General features: G+C 47.2%; 2 protein-coding genes across 11 annotated transcripts in view; one reads left to right on the forward strand and one right to left on the reverse strand.

Moving 5' to 3' along the window:
- Nucleotides 1-15,079, forward strand: POGK (pogo transposable element derived with KRAB domain). 8 transcript variants are annotated; one of them, XM_045392039.3, is made up of 6 exons: nucleotides 1-83; nucleotides 1,425-1,558; nucleotides 7,215-7,341; nucleotides 8,094-8,192; nucleotides 9,522-11,007; nucleotides 13,195-15,079. In XM_045392039.3, exons 2-5 carry the CDS (start codon nucleotides 1,427-1,429, stop codon nucleotides 10,991-10,993), a joined length of 1,830 nt encoding a protein of 609 aa, XP_045247974.1. In that variant the 5' UTR covers nucleotides 1-83; nucleotides 1,425-1,426; the 3' UTR covers nucleotides 10,994-11,007; nucleotides 13,195-15,079. The 8 variants fall into 8 exon arrangements, with proteins under 8 accessions (XP_045247974.1, XP_073858414.1, XP_045247978.1 ...); XM_074002313.1 differs by having other exon boundaries at nucleotides 9,522-10,925; XM_045392043.3 differs by lacking the exon at nucleotides 1-83 and adding an exon at nucleotides 109-248.
- Nucleotides 11,713-17,004, reverse strand: part of TADA1 (transcriptional adaptor 1) — a 24,915-nt gene continuing 19,623 nt past the window's right edge. The window contains exons 8-9 of one of the 3 annotated variants that reach the window (XM_065520026.2): nucleotides 16,788-16,924; nucleotides 11,713-11,932 (exon numbers count right to left, since the gene is read on the reverse strand). In XM_065520026.2, the coding sequence (XP_065376098.1) occupies nucleotides 16,820-16,924 (105 nt within the window). In that variant the 3' untranslated portion in view covers nucleotides 11,713-11,932; nucleotides 16,788-16,819. Of the gene's footprint in view, nucleotides 11,933-13,192; nucleotides 16,925-17,004 lie in introns of those variants that run through there. The other 2 variants (XM_065520005.2, XM_074002622.1) reach the window with 2 other exon arrangements.

Consider the following 17,004-nt stretch of genomic DNA (forward strand, 5'->3'; position numbering starts at 1 on the left):
GGAGAGGCGGAAAGGATGGCGCTGTGACAGCCGGGCCGGAGCCCTCGCGTCCCCACCCCGCGCCCTGGCCGCTGGGCCCGGCGGTGAGTGCGCGCGGGCGGGGGCGGCGGCGGCGCGGCCCCTCCCCCGGGTCCCGGGCGGCTGGGCCGCGGCGGGGCGGGGGCGCCGAGGCTGCGCCGCCGCCGCCGCCGCCTTTGTTGCGGGCCCGCCGGGGTAGGCGGGCGGCGCCGGCTCTCGCCGCCCGGCAGGTGCGCTGGGGCCGGGAGCGGGCCCGGCGGGGAGGCGGGCCGGGCGGAGGGGGCGGCGGAAGCGCTCCCGGCGCGGGGCCGCGGAGAAAGGGAAATGGGGCAAGATGGCTGGAGAAATCCGAACGCGCCCGGGGGCGCGGCGGCGGTGGCGCAGGCGGGGCAGGGCGGGCGGCGGCTCTGGTTGCGGCACCTTAGCGCGGGGCGGCGGCCCCTCCCACCTCTGCCCCGGAGCCGGCCGGGAGACCGCGGCCAAGTTCGGGTCCCAGCTGCAGGCATCTGAAGCCTAGACCCATCCGTGCCGCGTTCGCCCATCTTTTTTGGAAATATCGAAGGAACCGACTTTGAACTCCGGAGGGATCTTTTCTTTGGAGGTCCCCCGATGCAGCCCTGAAGATGCACCCGCACTCCACACCTAGGAATTGCCCGCGCCCGTAGAGGGCAGGAGCGCGGCCCTTTGTACTGGCCAAGAGTCAGCGAATAGGGAATTTGCAGCCCAGAGGCAATGGGTCATTTCCCTGTCGAGGTGGGCCACAGCAGATTTCTGCACCTTTTTGGGTATCCAGGCATACCCCTCGGTATGTTTCACTGACTCCTGGGTTTGCAAAGTCCCTTAAGGTAGAATGACCCTATTTTCTGAACCAGCTCGTGGACAGAACCTTTGAATTTGGAAAATCCAGGCGATGGGCCTACTGAGCCAACCGCTCCGCCCATGGCTTCCAGCACCCATTCCAGTTGAGTAAGTGTCCAATCTGTGTTCAGACACCTTCACTGATAGGAAATCAGCACCCTTCCCCTGCCTCTGATTCCTGTTTGGGTGGCACTGGCTGCGAGAAAGTATTGCCTTTCTCACTGCTTAAAACCTTTTCCAGGAATATTTACCCACTGGCCAGCCTCAGTTCTGCCCTCTGGTCTCTACAAACCAGTCTGGGTTCTCTTCCCCAGATAGCTTTTTAAATATTTGAAGGCAGCCAGATGCGTTATCTACCCATAGCCTCTCTTATCACAATTAAACATGTCACCCTGTAGCTTCCTGGCCGACTCTGTTTCCTTACTTCCCTCCAGAGGGAACAGTGCTTGGGGCTAAAGAGGTTTGTATGTGGCTCAGCGTCCCCCATCATAGGCTTTGGGGAGGTCACAGTGACACCTGGTTTTTCTGAACCTGAATCTTGCTTGCAGAGATGGAGTCCACAGCGTACCCTCTCAATTTGACCCTGAAAGAAGAGGAAGAGGAAGAAGAGATTCGGAGCCGGGAACTGGAGGACGGCCCAGCAGACATGCAGAAAGTACGAATCTGCTCTGAGGGCGGATGGGTAAGTAAGAAGGTGTGGAGTCCACACAGCCAGCAGAAGCAGGCCTGAGAGCCCAGCTTGCTTTAAGTCTCCTCCTCAGACAGACGTGGGAAGTAAAAATAGCCCAGCCCGGTGTGTTTGCATTCCTGAGAGAACAGCTCTGTGGCTTTAAAAGGCAGTGCAAAGAATGGAGGAGGTGGTTATGGAAACAGTCCCTCAGCCATGTAGCTTGTCATCGTTCGATTGGAAGTCCTAGAAGCCAAGACCTGTCTCTCTCGTTCACCCACTTCTCCTGCACTGTGTTTGATGCCAGGCACATTGTAGGCACCAAGTAAATGTTGGTTGACTTACTGCTGGTTGAAGGGAACCATTTTAAATAAGACTCGAGTCATTGGGTTGACATGAGAGGTTAGGCTAGTTGATTCTGTGTGAGCAACCTCTTACCACAGTTCACACAGGAGAGCTGCCTGTCCAGCTGACCTGGATAGAAATGGTGGGCAGCAGGGAATACAGAGATTCAGGGTATACACACAGGATAGTATGATAGAGGTCAGTTTATACAAATGCAAATGCAGTAGATATTTATAGTTACAGATAGTTATTCACAGTAGTTACTGGACTTCGTGGTAATTAGGCATGAATAGTAAACATTTTAAATAAGCAACAAATTGACATTCCTTTTCTCTGCTTATTTTCTGTTGTGTATAAACATTGTCAGTATACATAATATCCTTTGCTTCCATGAAGAGCCCCTATCCATACAAGCATGGTACTTCTAAATTGTTCCCTACCACATGAGGGAACTGGGATGCAGAAAGATTATTTGCCTTGCCCTAAGGATAAACATGAACACTGACATTTGTTCTTCAAAACAGGTCTCCTGAGCTGCACCCTTAAAAGTAATACATTTTACCATATGTATGCTATACCTTAATTTTTTTAAAAAAAAAAAGCAGTGCAAGCACAGGCTCTCAGTTTGCCAGTCTAGCTGTGGACGCTGCACTGCCTTTGTCTCATCAGTGTTCTTTGCCCAACACATCCTTCTTCCCAATTCTGATCCAAGCAGGCGTCAGGTCCATGTAGCCTGGAACAAGACCTCAAGGCAGTCGAAACTCAGGGCTTTGAGGCTCAATTGGTCAACCCAGAACATCTAAATGGAGAGCCTTGGAGAACAGGTGCAATAAAAGTGAATGTGTTGGGACAGTGAGGAATGAGCAAGATGAAGACCAACCATGCTTGGGTGGGGAAAGAAGGAAGTAACCAGAGGGGCTGGAGGAGGGACTCCAGCAGCTGATGGTGCTGGGGATTGGGCATTTGTGGCCTCCAGGCAATCGGCCATCCATCCACAGTTACCAAGCACAGTGTTGGGCGTAAAGAGGGTCTTTTTTCCTGATGTAATTTCCAGTCTTGTGAGCAAGACAGGGAAGTAAACATAAGTAATAGTAAGCACAGTCTGCAGAGTGCAGTGGTGGAAGGCTGCAAGGATGCATCAGGAGCCAAGAAGGGGCATGCCTCATTCAGGCTGAGAACTCCAGGGCTTCCTGGACAAGGCCTAATCTTGAGCAGTGAGCAATTTTGCCCCCACCCCTGGACATTTGGCAACATCTGGAAACACTACCCCCTTTCCCCACCCCTGGATATTTGGCAATATCTGGAAACACTTTTCGTTGTCTGACTTGATAGGGGTGCACTGGGGACTGGGAGATCCTCCTGGCACCTAGTGGGTAGAAGGGGTGCTGCTAGACATCTACAGTGCACAGGATGCCCCCCCCCACCTGCCACCCACACACATACACACACACAATAAAGAAGTAACTGGCCCAAAACGTCATTGTGCTGAGGTTGAGAAACCCTGCTCTAGAGCATTAAATTAGAAGAGTCTGTTTTAAAAATACGTATTTTGGTTATAGAGAATTATGTTAGGGTGATCAGTGAAAGGTTTTCAAGCATAAGAACTATGATAATATATTAGGATAAAATTCCATAGACTTGAAATAGAAATACAATTTTAAGTAGGAAAAATAAAAAATGTACTTTGAACTGAGTCTTAGTCATGATGGAATCAGCCAAGGTAAAGGGAAGGGGGTTACACTCCAGGCAAGAGGACAGCACAGGCAAAAGCACTGGGGAGAGGAGCTTGTGTGCAGTTAGTTAGGAGCAGCTCCTGCAGCTGGAACCTGAAACTCATGGCAGGGAGAGGAAGGGGATCAGGCATAGGAGGCGAGGCCAGGCCAGGGGCCAGAGCCAGCCAGGAGGACATGAAGTGCTACGCTGGTGAGTTTGAGCTTTCTCCTTAGCTCTGTGGAATGAGGCCTTAGCCCATCTTTCTAAGGGAGGCCTCAGGCTCTCTACAGCCACCATGCTAAGGCCTGTGTGGCCTGCTAAGAAAGCAAAGCTTTGGCATCAGACTTTCTAGCTCTGTAACCTTGAACAAGTTACTTAAACACTGTTGTTTTATGGGTAACGTAAAAGTGAGGTAGTGATCCCCATGTCCCTAGTTCAGAGGATTCAGTGAGAGAATATATTTATGTGATTGAGTATCCTATACAGTGCTTGGCACATAGCAGGCACTCCATCAGTGGATCAGTACAAACTCACTCCCCTGAGATCCCTGCATCTTTGCTGGGTGGCTGCAAGGCTTTAGTGAGGCTGTGCAAGGTGTAAGCACTTTACAACATTTACCCTTTGAGATAGCATTGGAATGCCAGCTTCCTTAGCAGAGCAAGGCAGTGCACACAAGCTAGAGGAAGAACACTTATCCAGGGAGCCCTTGATCTTCTGAGGAAAGGGAGGAGGGCAGGGATTGAGGGTCCCTACCTGCAAGGCCAAGAAGGGGTGTCTAGAGGTGGTACACAGACTGCCTGACTTCTCAGTTTTGCCCAGGGCCGGCCCTGTTTACCTTCTGCTGTGTTCAGCCAGATAAAAGGCCTCTGTGGAGCGAGGGGAGGCCTGCGCAGCAGGGCCTGGCTGAAGGATCACTCCATTCTCACAGAGGCTTGCTGTGAGGAGAATTTCTAAGCCACTGCACTGTGCCTCTGGAGCATAATGTGGGCTTGTTTGAAGATCCTCCGTGGCTCAGTCATCAATAGGAGGAGATGAATCCTGCACCAGCCCCCAGCTTTCTTCCTGCAGCTTCAGGGCTCCTGGTACCTGATGTTTTTACCAGGCCTAGAATATGTTACTCCCCTAAGAGTATTGATGGCCCCTCTGAAATGACAGGCATAGCCAGTCCTGTTCCCATTTTATCAGCAAAGGGAAAGGGACTATAAATAGGTATGGCCTAGATCTGGAACTTCCCAGGGAGAAAAAAAGGCCAAAGAGACAGTTCTTTAAAAGCCTGGGAAGTGGGAAAGGAGTGGGGTGGAAAATTCCTGGGCTGACTGGCTTTCCAGGGCAAGGAAGTCTGAGGAAAGCCTGGAGACAAATCCGTCTTACCTCCTTGTATTTCCCACTTAAGAGATTTTTGTCCATTCTTACTCCAAAGAGTAGGCTCGGTTTTGTGACAGATAAAATGTAATGATTCTCTGAAACAGTTCCAAGTGGAACAAGAGAAGGGAAATCCAGAGAAGATTTGCCTAGATCATATATTCAAAAACACATTTTTCAGTGACTACTAGCTACAGGAAGTGTCCTGGGCTTAGGGAGGCAAAAAGGAGTAAGTATAGGTCCTGCCTTCAACGAGCTCAGATTCTAACAGAGGGAGCAGCCAAACCAACCGAAAGAGTTCTGCAGTGTGATGAGTGCCCCGGGAGTGTGGAGCCCAGGGCATCACAGGGATGTTTGGGTGTGCTCACAGCATGGGACAGAGCGGGCTTCCTGGGGAGCAGGGATTTGGGGCCGAGTCCTGGAAGATGGGTGGGTGTCCGCCAGACCAAGAAAGGGGAGGCCCTCCAAGGCCAGGGGAGAATATGGGCCAAGGTGTAGGGGGCATCGGGGAATGGTTGTTCAGGGAACTGCACACAGCTGAATACAAGCGGAGCACAGAGCTGGGGAGAGTTGAGGGTTGGTCATCAGGGAGGCAGCTGTGCTCAGTATTGCTGGATCCTTGGGGTCACGCAGTGCTGGGTCCAAGCCGCAACCCCACCATTTATTGGCGATGACATTAGCCTGGAAATGAGACCTCTCTAAGCCCATATTCTCCTTGATTAAGTAGGGGCACAGTGGCTCACGCCTGTAATCCCAGCACTTTGGGAGGCCGAGGTGGGTGAATCACCTGAGGTCGGGAGTTTGAGACCAGCCTGGCCAACATGGTGCAACCCCGTCTCTACTAAAAATACAAAAATGATTACAGGGGCACGCATGGCGGCGTGCGACTGTAATCCCAGCTACTAGGGAGGCTGAGGCAGGAGAATGGCTTGAACTCGGGAGGCAGAGGTTGCAGTGAGCCAAGATCGTGCCACTGCACTCCAGCCTGGGCAACAGAGCAAGACTCCATCTCAAAAAAAAAAAAAAAAAATAGGCATATCTGCTCCTCCACAGGCCCGTTGCGGGGAATAAATGAAGCAGTTACAGGCCCTTTCCTAGTACGTGCTTCCTATGTGTGAGGTGCTGTGGAAGGTGGGGAGAGAACAAGGGGGCTTCCTTGGGTCAGGGAGGAAAGGCCAATGTGACCGATGGCCTGAGCCCTGAAGTGGCCACAGGCTGTATAGTGTATGGACACTAATTTTCTAAACTGAGGAAAAACAATATCATAATCACCTAGACCCAAGATACAGCTTTGGGAAATAGCTTCAAAGGCAAGAATACAAAATAACCAGACTGAAACAAGCTGTCCAGTGCCTTCTTACCACTAAATAGGATGAGCTTTGGAGTAGGATTTTTAATGACTGAAATAAGAAATACAGTTAAAAAGAGGAGGGTGGTTTGGGTGGCTTGGATGCCTTGGGCTACTGAGGAGCCCCCTGGTACTGGGGCCAGGAAGCAGAGGAACAGGGGAGGGATGGAGTCTTTTGGGCTTTCTGCCTACCTGGTCTAGGATCAAAGTGAATGAGTTTGCTCTGGCATCTCATTACGTATATTAAGCTCTAATTAGCCCTTCTTTCTTACTCTTCATGCTCCTGTGGATCGGAAAGGCCAAGTAGGGCCCCTTCTCTCAGTGGCTGTACTCTGGGCAGCTTTGGGTCCCAAGTCTAACACTTTGGTTGGTACCCTTGGAAATGCAGTGCCCTGGAAACCCACAAAGATCCCATGGAGGGCAGTGATCCTATTCAGATTTACAAACCCAACTCACCCCGCCCAGGGCCGAGGGTCTTTTTCTGGGGTGGGAGGGAATTGGGGGTGAGTGTGTTGGTGGGACACTTTGTCTGGGTGTGGGTGGCTTAAGTCTTGGGTCAGAGGTGAGCCGTGAGCAGCTCTCACCACAGCGCAGGAGGGTACAATGTCCCGGTATCCCCCAGCCAGTGATCATGATCGGGAGTTTTCTTCTCAGGGTGCTGCTTACCTTATCTGAACGGGGGGTGGCAGCCGCGGTGGTGTGCACAGAAGGACTGTGCTCTTGCCCTCGCTGGCCTCCAGCAGCTGTATGAATGTGGACAGTCCATTTTCCCCTGCGTCAGGGTCCCTCGCCTGACCTGTGAGAGGACGGGCTGTCCCAGGCTGTCTGTAAGGTCCTGTGCGCTCTGAAAGTCTGTCTGCTTGTGCCTGTTCGTCAGTGTGAAAGAGCTGTTCACTCTTCTAGGTACCGGCCCTATTTGATGAGGTGGCCATATATTTTTCCGACGAGGAGTGGGAAGTTTTGACGGAGCAACAAAAGGCCCTCTACCGGGAAGTCATGAGGATGAATTATGAGACTGTCCTGTCCCTGGGTAAAGCTTTGTTTTCCTTGGTCTCCTGGAAGCTCTGAGCCCAGAGAATTGTTTCCATGCCTCTCTTCTCTGGTATATCCAACATCCCTCTCTCCTGAACTTAGACTCTGCCTTCTCAATGTCTGTGCCCATTTAATTTCCAATTTTTGATTTGGGCAGAATATAAATATTGTGCCATCCTACTCAGCAACCCGTGCTGCCTCAGAACTGCCCCCATTCAACCCAGGCATTCACATTTAAGGAAAAAAAACTATATAACCTTAGAAATGTCACCATGGATCTGGGCCTGTGCCTCACTGTTCCTTACGAGAGAAGGCAGGCATTGATGTTACCCTGCCAGCCTCAGAAGTTTGGGGACATATCCTCCCAAAGACTGTTTGCTCCTCTCCCCAGCCCCCGCCCCAAATTGATATCACACATCTTATCAGCAGAGTGTAACCATTTGAAGAGATTTCCCAGTTTGCTCATACAGGTACCAAAATGTTAATTGGATCAGCAGCTGCATTCACCCTCTTGCCTGCTAAGTGCAGTTCTTTTATTATTGGTGCCAATACCATCCCTCATTAGGAGAGATCTACCCATTCCCTTGGACAGACCTATTTTCCATTATCTTTTTTCTTTAAGTATCCCTGAGCCTTTTTCTCCTTGTTTTTCACAAAGAAGGGGAGAGTGGCTCTTAAGTATTTTAAAGAGTTGGTAGTGCTCCAGGACAGTAATACACAGCTGTTACCTATTTTATTTCCTATCAACAGAATTCCCATTCCCTAAGCCAGACATGATCACCCGGTTGGAAGGGGAGGAGGAGTCTCAGAATTCTGACGAGTGGCAGCTCCACGGAGGCACCTCTGCAGGTACTACAAGTAAAGCAGTTCAGCGTCCATCCAGCTGGGAACATTGTGAAGTGGGATTTTCAGTGTACATTCCACGGGGTATTTAAGAGGTAGAAGGATTATGGGCTTTGGAGTTTTGAAATCTCCCTCTTTGCAGTGCTAAATGTGTGACCTTAGGCAACTGCTTTTACCTCACAGCTTCCATTCTTCCTCTATCAGCTCTGAGTAACGAGACTCGATGTATGACCTTCTATGTGGATGAAGCAAAATGAGGCTTGTGCAGTGTTTGGTCCAGTGCACCTTCTAGCTGAACAGGGCTACCTCAGTAGTGTACCATGTGCCTCTGCAAACTAAGAATAGTGAGAGGAAGCACACTTCCTGAGTTACCTGGCTTCCTGTCCATTTCATACTGGATAGAAAAAGCATTAGCAGTCATAGTATACCTTTGAGCAAATGTATCTAAGAAGTACCTAGTCCTTTGTCAAGAAAAATGGTTATTGAGGCCGCAGTTGAATAGATATAGCATTGCTTCCAGACTGCCAAAATAGTTTTGTCTTTTCTCCAGAGGAGTTTAAAATGCCATATTTCACTGACTCTGAGACATGTTTTTCCCCCATTGCTTTACTGTCTCTGAAATTGAGAATGCCTCTTAAAATCAGTGGCACATCGTAGCTTAATTAGTAGTGTTTTCTTTCTTAATGGCACATAATGATGCATCCTACAACTGATGGCATTTTAGTTTGGGTGAGATAGGGTAATTTCCCCAAGTCATACTCAACTTCTGTGACCACCTCCTAAATATAAAGTGAAACCCGGTTCCACTGTTAATGTGCAAGAACTAATTTTCTGCCTTATAAGCTTAACTTTGTTAAGTGTGGTTTTTGCTATAGATTTTCTTGGTTCTAAAGGGATATGAATCAGGCCATGATGTGTCTCTGTAATATTATATGGTAATATGGTTTACATTTGGCTTCTCATTCACATAAAAAGTATTTTGACACAAACATGGCCCCCAAATTATTTGGTCCAAGCTTGGTGCCTCTGTTCAATTCCCAGCTCTGCCACTTTCTGGCTTGGCTCCCTTGGTGTATTATGTAACCTCTGTAGCCTCCCCTTCTTCATCTGCAAAGAAGGAACAGTGATATTTAGAGTTACTAAGAGAACTAGGTGTGGGTAGTCCATATAAATTGTCATATGGATAAGGACTTAGGCAATGTTACCTGTTATTAAAGTTACTACTTTTGGTGAACCTCAGAGTAAGGTATTCTTAGCATTTCAACCCCCAAAAATCAGGGTATAAGCCATTTTACTTACTGGCATTATTTTTGCCCCTCACTATTTGTCTCCCAGAAAATGAAGAATCTGACGTAAAGCCTCCAGACTGGCCACACCCAATGAATGCTACCTCCCAGTTTCCTCAGCCTCAGCACTTTGATAGCTTTGGCCTCCGTCTGCCTCGGGATATCACAGAGCTGCCCGAGTGGAGTGAGGGGTACCCCTTCTACATGGCCATGGGCTTCCCAGGGTATGACCTCTCGGCTGACGATCTAGCTGGGAAGTTTCAGTTCAGCCGGGGCATGCGGCGCAGTTACGACGCAGGGTTCAAGCTGATGGTGGTGGAATATGCCGAGAGTACCAACAACTGCCAGGCTGCCAAGCAGTTTGGAGTATTGGAAAAAAACGTTCGAGACTGGCGCAAAGTGAAGCCACAGCTTCAAAACGCCCACGCCATGCGGCGAGCATTCCGAGGCCCCAAGAACGGGAGGTTTGCTCTGGTGGACCAGCGTGTGGCCGAATATGTCAGATACATGCAGGCCAAAGGGGACCCCATCACCCGCGAGGCGATGCAGCTGAAAGCTCTCGAAATCGCCCAGGAAATGAACATTCCAGAGAAAGGGTTCAAGGCAAGCTTAGGTTGGTGTCGAAGAATGATGAGAAGGTATGACCTGTCTCTGAGGCATAAAGTGCCCGTGCCCCAGCACCTGCCGGAAGACCTGACTGAGAAACTCGTCACTTACCAACGCAGTGTCCTGGCTCTACGCAGGGCGCATGACTATGAGGTAGCTCAGATGGGGAATGCAGATGAGACGCCCATTTGTTTAGAGGTGCCATCACGGGTAACTGTTGATAACCAGGGCGAAAAGCCTGTCTTGGTCAAGACACCAGGCAGGGAAAAACTGAAAATCACAGCAATGCTTGGTGTCTTGGCTGATGGGAGGAAGTTACCTCCATACATCATCTTGAGGGGAACGTATATCCCCCCGGGGAAGTTTCCCAGTGGGATGGAAATCCGCTGCCACCGGTATGGGTGGATGACTGAAGACTTGATGCAGGACTGGTTGGAAGTGGTGTGGAGACGGAGGACAGGAGCGGTGCCCAAGCAGCGAGGGATGCTGATCTTGAATGGCTTCCGGGGCCATGCCACAGATTCCGTGAAGAACTCCATGGAAAGCATGAACACTGACATGGTGATCATCCCAGGGGGTCTGACCTCACAGCTTCAGGTGCTGGACGTCGTGGTCTACAAGCCACTGAATGACAGCGTGCGGGCCCAGTACTCCAACTGGCTTCTGGCTGGGAACCTGGCTCTGAGCCCAACCGGGAATGCTAAGAAGCCGCCCCTGGGCCTCTTTCTGGAGTGGGTCATGGTCGCGTGGAATAGCATCTCAAGTGAGTCCATCGTCCAGGGGTTCAAGAAGTGCCATATCTCCAGCAACTTGGAGGAGGAAGACGACGTCCTGTGGGAAATCGAGAGTGAGTTGCCAGGAGGAGGAGAACCACCAAAAGAATGTGACACCGAAAGCATGGCTGAGGGCAACTGAAGGGAAAGGGAAAGGTAACCACTCAGGAGTAGATACTCAGTGCCTTTGCTGATTGACATGCCCTTCTCTCTTTCCACTATTTTTCTGTTTTTAAGTTTACTTAAGAGCCTACAGTGCAGTAGTATAGATCAGGGGTCTCCAGCTCCCAGGCCACAGACCATACCAGTCCATGGCCTGTCAGGAACTGGGCTGAACAGCAGGAGGTGAGCGGCATTACCACCTGAGCTCCACCTCCTTTCACATCAACAGCGGCATTAGATTCTCATAGGAGCACGAACCCTGTTGTGAACTGCGCATGCAAGGGATCTAGTTTGCATGCTCCTTATGAGAATCTAATGCCTGATGTTGTGAGGCAGAACAGTTTCATCCCAAAACTATCCTGCTGCCCCCCATCCCGCATGCCCTGGGTCCATGCAAAAATTGTCTTCCATGAAACCAGTCCCTGGTGCCAAAAAAAGTTGGGGACTGCTGGTATAGATAACAGACCGTTAGCATTTTCTCCTTTATATGGAACATTTATTATTTGATTTACTTTGTTTCTATTTTGCTCTGTGGCCTGGACCCAGAAACACTTGTATAATAGGTGAAATGAACAAAGAACGAGCTGCCAGAACATCTGAGAGCTGTAAAGTTGAAATTATTTGAGCCCAAAGAAGCATAGTCTGGCATTGTTCAGTTCACACAAAATTTTGTCTGAAAAGCCAACTTTTTTCTTTCCCTTTTAAATTATGCTGAACATTTAGGGCCAGTATGTGTAACTGTGTAACTGACATGCTGGGACAGTTGTACTCACTTTTGCTGGCCTGTAGGACCATGACATAGGGAGACCATTAAGTGTGCCTTCAGTACAGTGTCCTCTGGGCCTCGGGTCTCAGTCCTGGAGCTGTCTACACAGTATGCCACCAGCGAATAAGAATAATAGCGTCTGCTTGCTTTTCCCTAGGGAATTCAGGGTTTTTGTTTTTTTTTTTTTTTTAAAAATCTTAGTCTCATTATGACCTTCACATGGGCTATTACAATAATTTCCTGTAGTCAGCAGATGTCTGAAGGAAGGTATTTTTAAACTGAATCTTTACACCAAAAAAAGAAAACAGGGTGCATATCCAGGACTCTAAGTGAGTAAAGTTTGAGGGCTGAAGACAATAGGCCTGGAATTTTCCGGGTTGAGTACACAAGAAGAGCAGCTTTCAAAGGAAAGTAGGAATGGAGGCCTGAGACAATAGTGAAATGACCCCACCCACCTACACCTCCAGAAAGGAGGAGGATGAGCATGTACAGCAGGGGGGACACCCACAAAGAACAAACAATTCATTTACCTCTTTGTTCTTATCTCCCTAATTATAAATTAATTTGATCCTCTAGACAGTGTTTTATATGAAGGAAGAAGCCACCGCTTTCACAGAGGACCTGAAACCATCAGCCATCTTCACACATTCTTTTTCTTTTAATTAGGTGTTTCCATCTTCCTTGCTTTTTTCTCCAAATGAAATGCTAATGGGAGCCTTCTTTTACCCACTTCAGCTATATAAGTCTGTATGTGTTTCAAAGAGTGACTTACGTCTCCTTCCTTGTCCCCAAATTAAATTGTACTCATATTGCTGAATCCCACTGTAATTCTGGGATCCCTGGAATTATAATAGAGCAAGGATAAGTTCTTACTATTACATTCAAAATCATCAAAATTGCTTTTTTTCCCCCTTGTGTCCTCCATGTTTTGAGAAACCCCATGAATCCTGCCTCCCTTTTCTGCTGACCCTTATATTGCCTGCATTGGACTTCAAACTGAATTACACTGAGTTTCCATCTTTTCCTCATTTACCTTTCGCTTTTCCCTCTCCTTGTTAGATAACATTTTTGTGCACTTTTAATTTCCTAAGCTCCTTACCACCTCAGGGACATGATTAAACACTTCCAGAAGAGGAAAGGAGAAAAAGCTATGCTGAGTTGCATTTACGAATGTTGGCCTCTAATATTGGTCATGCGCTTTTGCTCTTCTAGACTGCCACCATTCTCTCTGCAGCTCCTGAGGAGGTGATGGGAGTAGACAGATCCACAGTGAACAAGAGATTTGGGAGACCAAGTTGGCATAAAACTGCCTCTTGTCATCCATTTGGAAATCTGACTGGTGGAATTATTATGTCTGTTAAAAGTTATACCAAAAAGCCAAGGGTTAATTCATTTAGGTTCTCTCTGTTTTCCAGCAAATGGAACTCTGATTGAAACAGCTGGAGAGGAAAATCCTCAAGAAGATTATTCCTGAAAGTGTGGATGCGCTGGATGCACAGGGAACATCAGGAAAAGGCCACGGGGCTCTGAACAGCCCGGATTCAGACAGCAGCCTATACATCCATCCCAGGACACAGACCAGCCTCTCCCCACACCATAAAAGGTATCAGAAAAGTCTAGGACCTATCATTTCATCAGAGACATGCTCAGAAAAGAAACTGCTTCTGCCCCATTTCTTGTTTTGGAGATTACTCCATCTGTCCATCAAAAGAAACCTGTAAATATGAACGAACAAAGGTTATTTCCTGGAGGAAAGACAATTTGTTCAACACCAACAAGGGACTCATCATATGGGCACAACTCTGGTGTCCTTCTATGGAGAAAACCTCGAGTAAAGTTTTATTCTGCCTTTGAAAATGCTTCCAAAAGTAGACCCTGTCCCCACACAGGTCAAGACTACAGAGAAGGCTTTGTAGAAATGTGTCACTTACGTACACCTGCTACTTACACATTTCCTCTTTTGGAAAAATGAGATATTTAGGATAACAAGAAAATTAAGACATACTGGCCTGGTGCCAGCAGATGGCTTTTCTATAGACAAATTAGGTTAGTCTGGAAGATATAGGTTAAAATAAACTATGCTGTTTTATTTATCTTCCCAACCTGATTGGCAGCTAGACTTTTTTTAGGGTCTCATTTAGTGGCCCTGTTTTTTTCATTATTATATTTAATGATAGGGCAGGATTTCGTATGCAAGCTCTTGTTTCTCAGGCTGCCTGCAGAAGTCACTATAAATTATCTGCTGTCTACATGGTACAAGGCCCATTGACTCATTTGATGCTTGTTTTGTTAATTTCTTTAATATTTTTATCACAGGGGCAGTGGGAGGGCTTGGGCTTTTAGCCACAGCTGTTTTAAGACTTCTGCTCTCCTGCCCTGCAGGAATAGGTGGGAGGTCATTGAATTTTTACACTATAGTAATTTGCATTCCCACATAAGTTTGAGTGTTACAAAAACATTCCTTTAAAGCGATCTGTGCTACAAAAAATATGCCAGGACTTCACAGACAAAGCCATTGCTAGAAATGTCATTCCAATGATCAAATCTGGAAACAGGCTGCCATAACCACTTTTCCTTCCTGTAGACTCAGCTCACCTGTATATTAAACTGTTCTTGGCATCTTGAAACACCTATTTCTACTCAGGTACTCATTTTCCTATTAGTGATTCACCTTTCTGATCCTTTTAAACCAGTTTTCCCCTAAGGGGGGAAATTTTACTTAACCTCTAGTATCTGAACAACTGTCAATATTTGAATTGTTTCCCCATTTGCTTTTACCTGTACTGTATTCTTGGTCATCTCAAATGGCATCTAAACCCAGCTACTTTGCATTCCAGAAGTTTCCATTCCCTCCAATTCCACCTAATTTTTCATCTGTCCTAGTTACTGGCTCTTTCTTCTTCATGTCTTATTTCTCTTGCTTTGGGAGCTTAAAAGATTTTACAAGACCTAATTTTGGGCTCCTTCCTTGGAGCCACCATTACCCCGCCGAGAAGAGTGGAAAATGGGTTCAACTCCTGTTTCACTCCACCAACACCTCCGTGAGTCTCATCATCGGCTGCGCGATGATGCCTTACAGGTTGCATAGCACTGGAACTTTCCTAGAGTAACGGCTCTGCTGCCAGGGTTTCTCTGGGCTCATTCTTCCACTGACTTAATTATGATCTATGCCTAACAGAGCCCCAGTACAACTATTTTGCAGAATGGCTGTTACCCTAGAATTACTATAGCACATATTGAGACATAGTTGTACTCCCTAGTAGATAGGAACTGACCCCAACAATAAACTTTGATAATAAAGACAACAGGCTATGGTGGTTTTATTTCTTTACCTATTAGCATTGTGAAAAGTTACATTCAAGCTGTTGGCTGCACCTTATTCTCCATCCAATTTGGTACCAATATATTACATCTTTGAATCAAAAAGTGTTCATGAGATGCAGTATAAGTAATACTGGTATCTGTGAAGACACAGAGACGAATATGCAGTGGGGCAAGTTTGGCATAGCTTTTTTTCTCAGTCATGTTTTGTATGCTCTCAGCAATGGTACATTACCAAAATCACATGAAAGAAATCCCATAAAGGGATCTGAATTTTAAATGAAAGTATGATGAACCCATAAGTCTTAATTATGCACTTTTAGTAAAATTAGTCCTGACAATTTATAGTGCCCATAAAGTGGTACTCGATTCTCCAGGAATAATCTGGCAGTGTTATTTTTCCTTTTTAACCCATCAGCATTAAATGCTGAGCCACTCTCCAAGTCTGACCCCTAGACTAAGCTTCCGTACTCTTCCTCCCAGAGGCATTTTGGGATGAGTCAAAGGCATGGTAGGACACTGGCATTTACCTGTGGTCATCACTTCAGGCAATGGAAAGGAAAAGTGTTTGAGTAACTCTGTCCCTGGTTGATCAGAGAAGTGGGTGATAAAGATGATAAGAACGTGCTAAATAACAAACCTGCACACCTGTACCTCTGAACTTAAAAGGTTTTTAACTCAGAACAACAACAAAAGAACATGCTACACAAGTCCTCCCACCTGCCTGGTAAAGTACAGCCAGCCTTATCACACCTGGTTTTGCACAGTGATAAATTCCTGCAGGAAAAAAGTTTTATTCTAAGTCTGAAATTATATGGTTTCTAACAGCTTTTTCCTTGTTAATTATTTTTCTACATGATGCTTAATAATAAGCTTTTGTTTCTTAACCTAATTAGAGAAGAGATTGCACTCAGAGTCCCCAAAGCTGGCAATAGTGTTACAGATGGAACCAGCCTTTGGTGGACAGAGTTCAGATGTTTCAAGAGGCTCTTGTGAAAATGCTAAGTATTACTGTTTCTACCTTCCTGCCCTGCACTTTACCCCATCTCCCTCTTTAGAAAATGATTTCATAGGAAAACTGGCATGAAGAGCAGATAGTAGAGTGTAGACCTGAAATACATGAGGCAAAGGGAGTCCTCCAGCATTCTATGGTCCTGCCAGGTGGGTAGGTGACTAGGAATTCAGGCCAGGCCATAGAGAGTAGTGGGAAGTTTTCCTGTTTGCAGTTTCCTCTGTGCTGTACATACAGCCATACAGCCTATGGAACCTGACATTGCAGTGGACAGCAGGACATGGTCAAGGCTCCTGGCTGCCTCTCCATCTATGGAACTATGAAATTTCACACATACTCCCTAGGCAGCATTAAGGCCCAGGTATATAAGCCGTCCAAACCAAAACTATATTGGAGTATTAGTTCAAATTCTTCCAAGCCCTTAAAGTTCTTACGTAGTTTCTCACCCAAAACTAATGGCTTGTGCCAAGAACTGAAACTAAGCTATTGATTTTTTTTTCCAAGCCTTAATCTATACATAAGAAATTACATACCTGGCCAGGTGCAGTAGTTCTGGCCTGTAATCCTAACACTCTAAGAGGCCAAGGCAGATTGCTTGAGCTTAGGAGTTCACAACCAGCCTGGACAACATGATAAAACCCTGTCTTTAGAAAAAAAAAAAAAGTTTGTAATTACCCGGGCATGGTGGTGCGAATCTGTAGTCCCAGCTACATAGAAGGTTGAGATGGGAGAATCACCTGAGCCCAGAGGTCAGGGCTGCAATGAGCCGTGATCACACCACAGCACTCCAGCTGGGGTGACAGAGTGAGACCCTATCTCAAAAAGAAAGAAAAGAAATGGCATACCTTAATTGGAATCTGCTTTTTAATCTTTCTCATCTAGTACATTATTT

This window comes from Macaca fascicularis, chromosome 1 (assembly GCF_037993035.2).
Source record: "Macaca fascicularis isolate 582-1 chromosome 1, T2T-MFA8v1.1".
Lineage (NCBI taxonomy): Eukaryota > Metazoa > Chordata > Mammalia > Primates > Cercopithecidae > Macaca > Macaca fascicularis.

Coding starts and splice junctions, on each gene's coding strand:
- POGK (XM_005539854.5), top strand. CDS start 751: ATGGGTCATTTCCCTGTCGAGGTGGGCCACAGCAGATTTCTGCACCTT. Junction 824..1,424: donor GTATCCAGGCATACCCCTCG/GTATGTTTCACT, acceptor TCTTGCTTGCAG/AGATGGAGTCCACAGCGTAC. Junction 8,193..9,521: donor CCACGGAGGCACCTCTGCAG/GTACTACAAGTA, acceptor TTTGTCTCCCAG/AAAATGAAGAATCTGACGTA.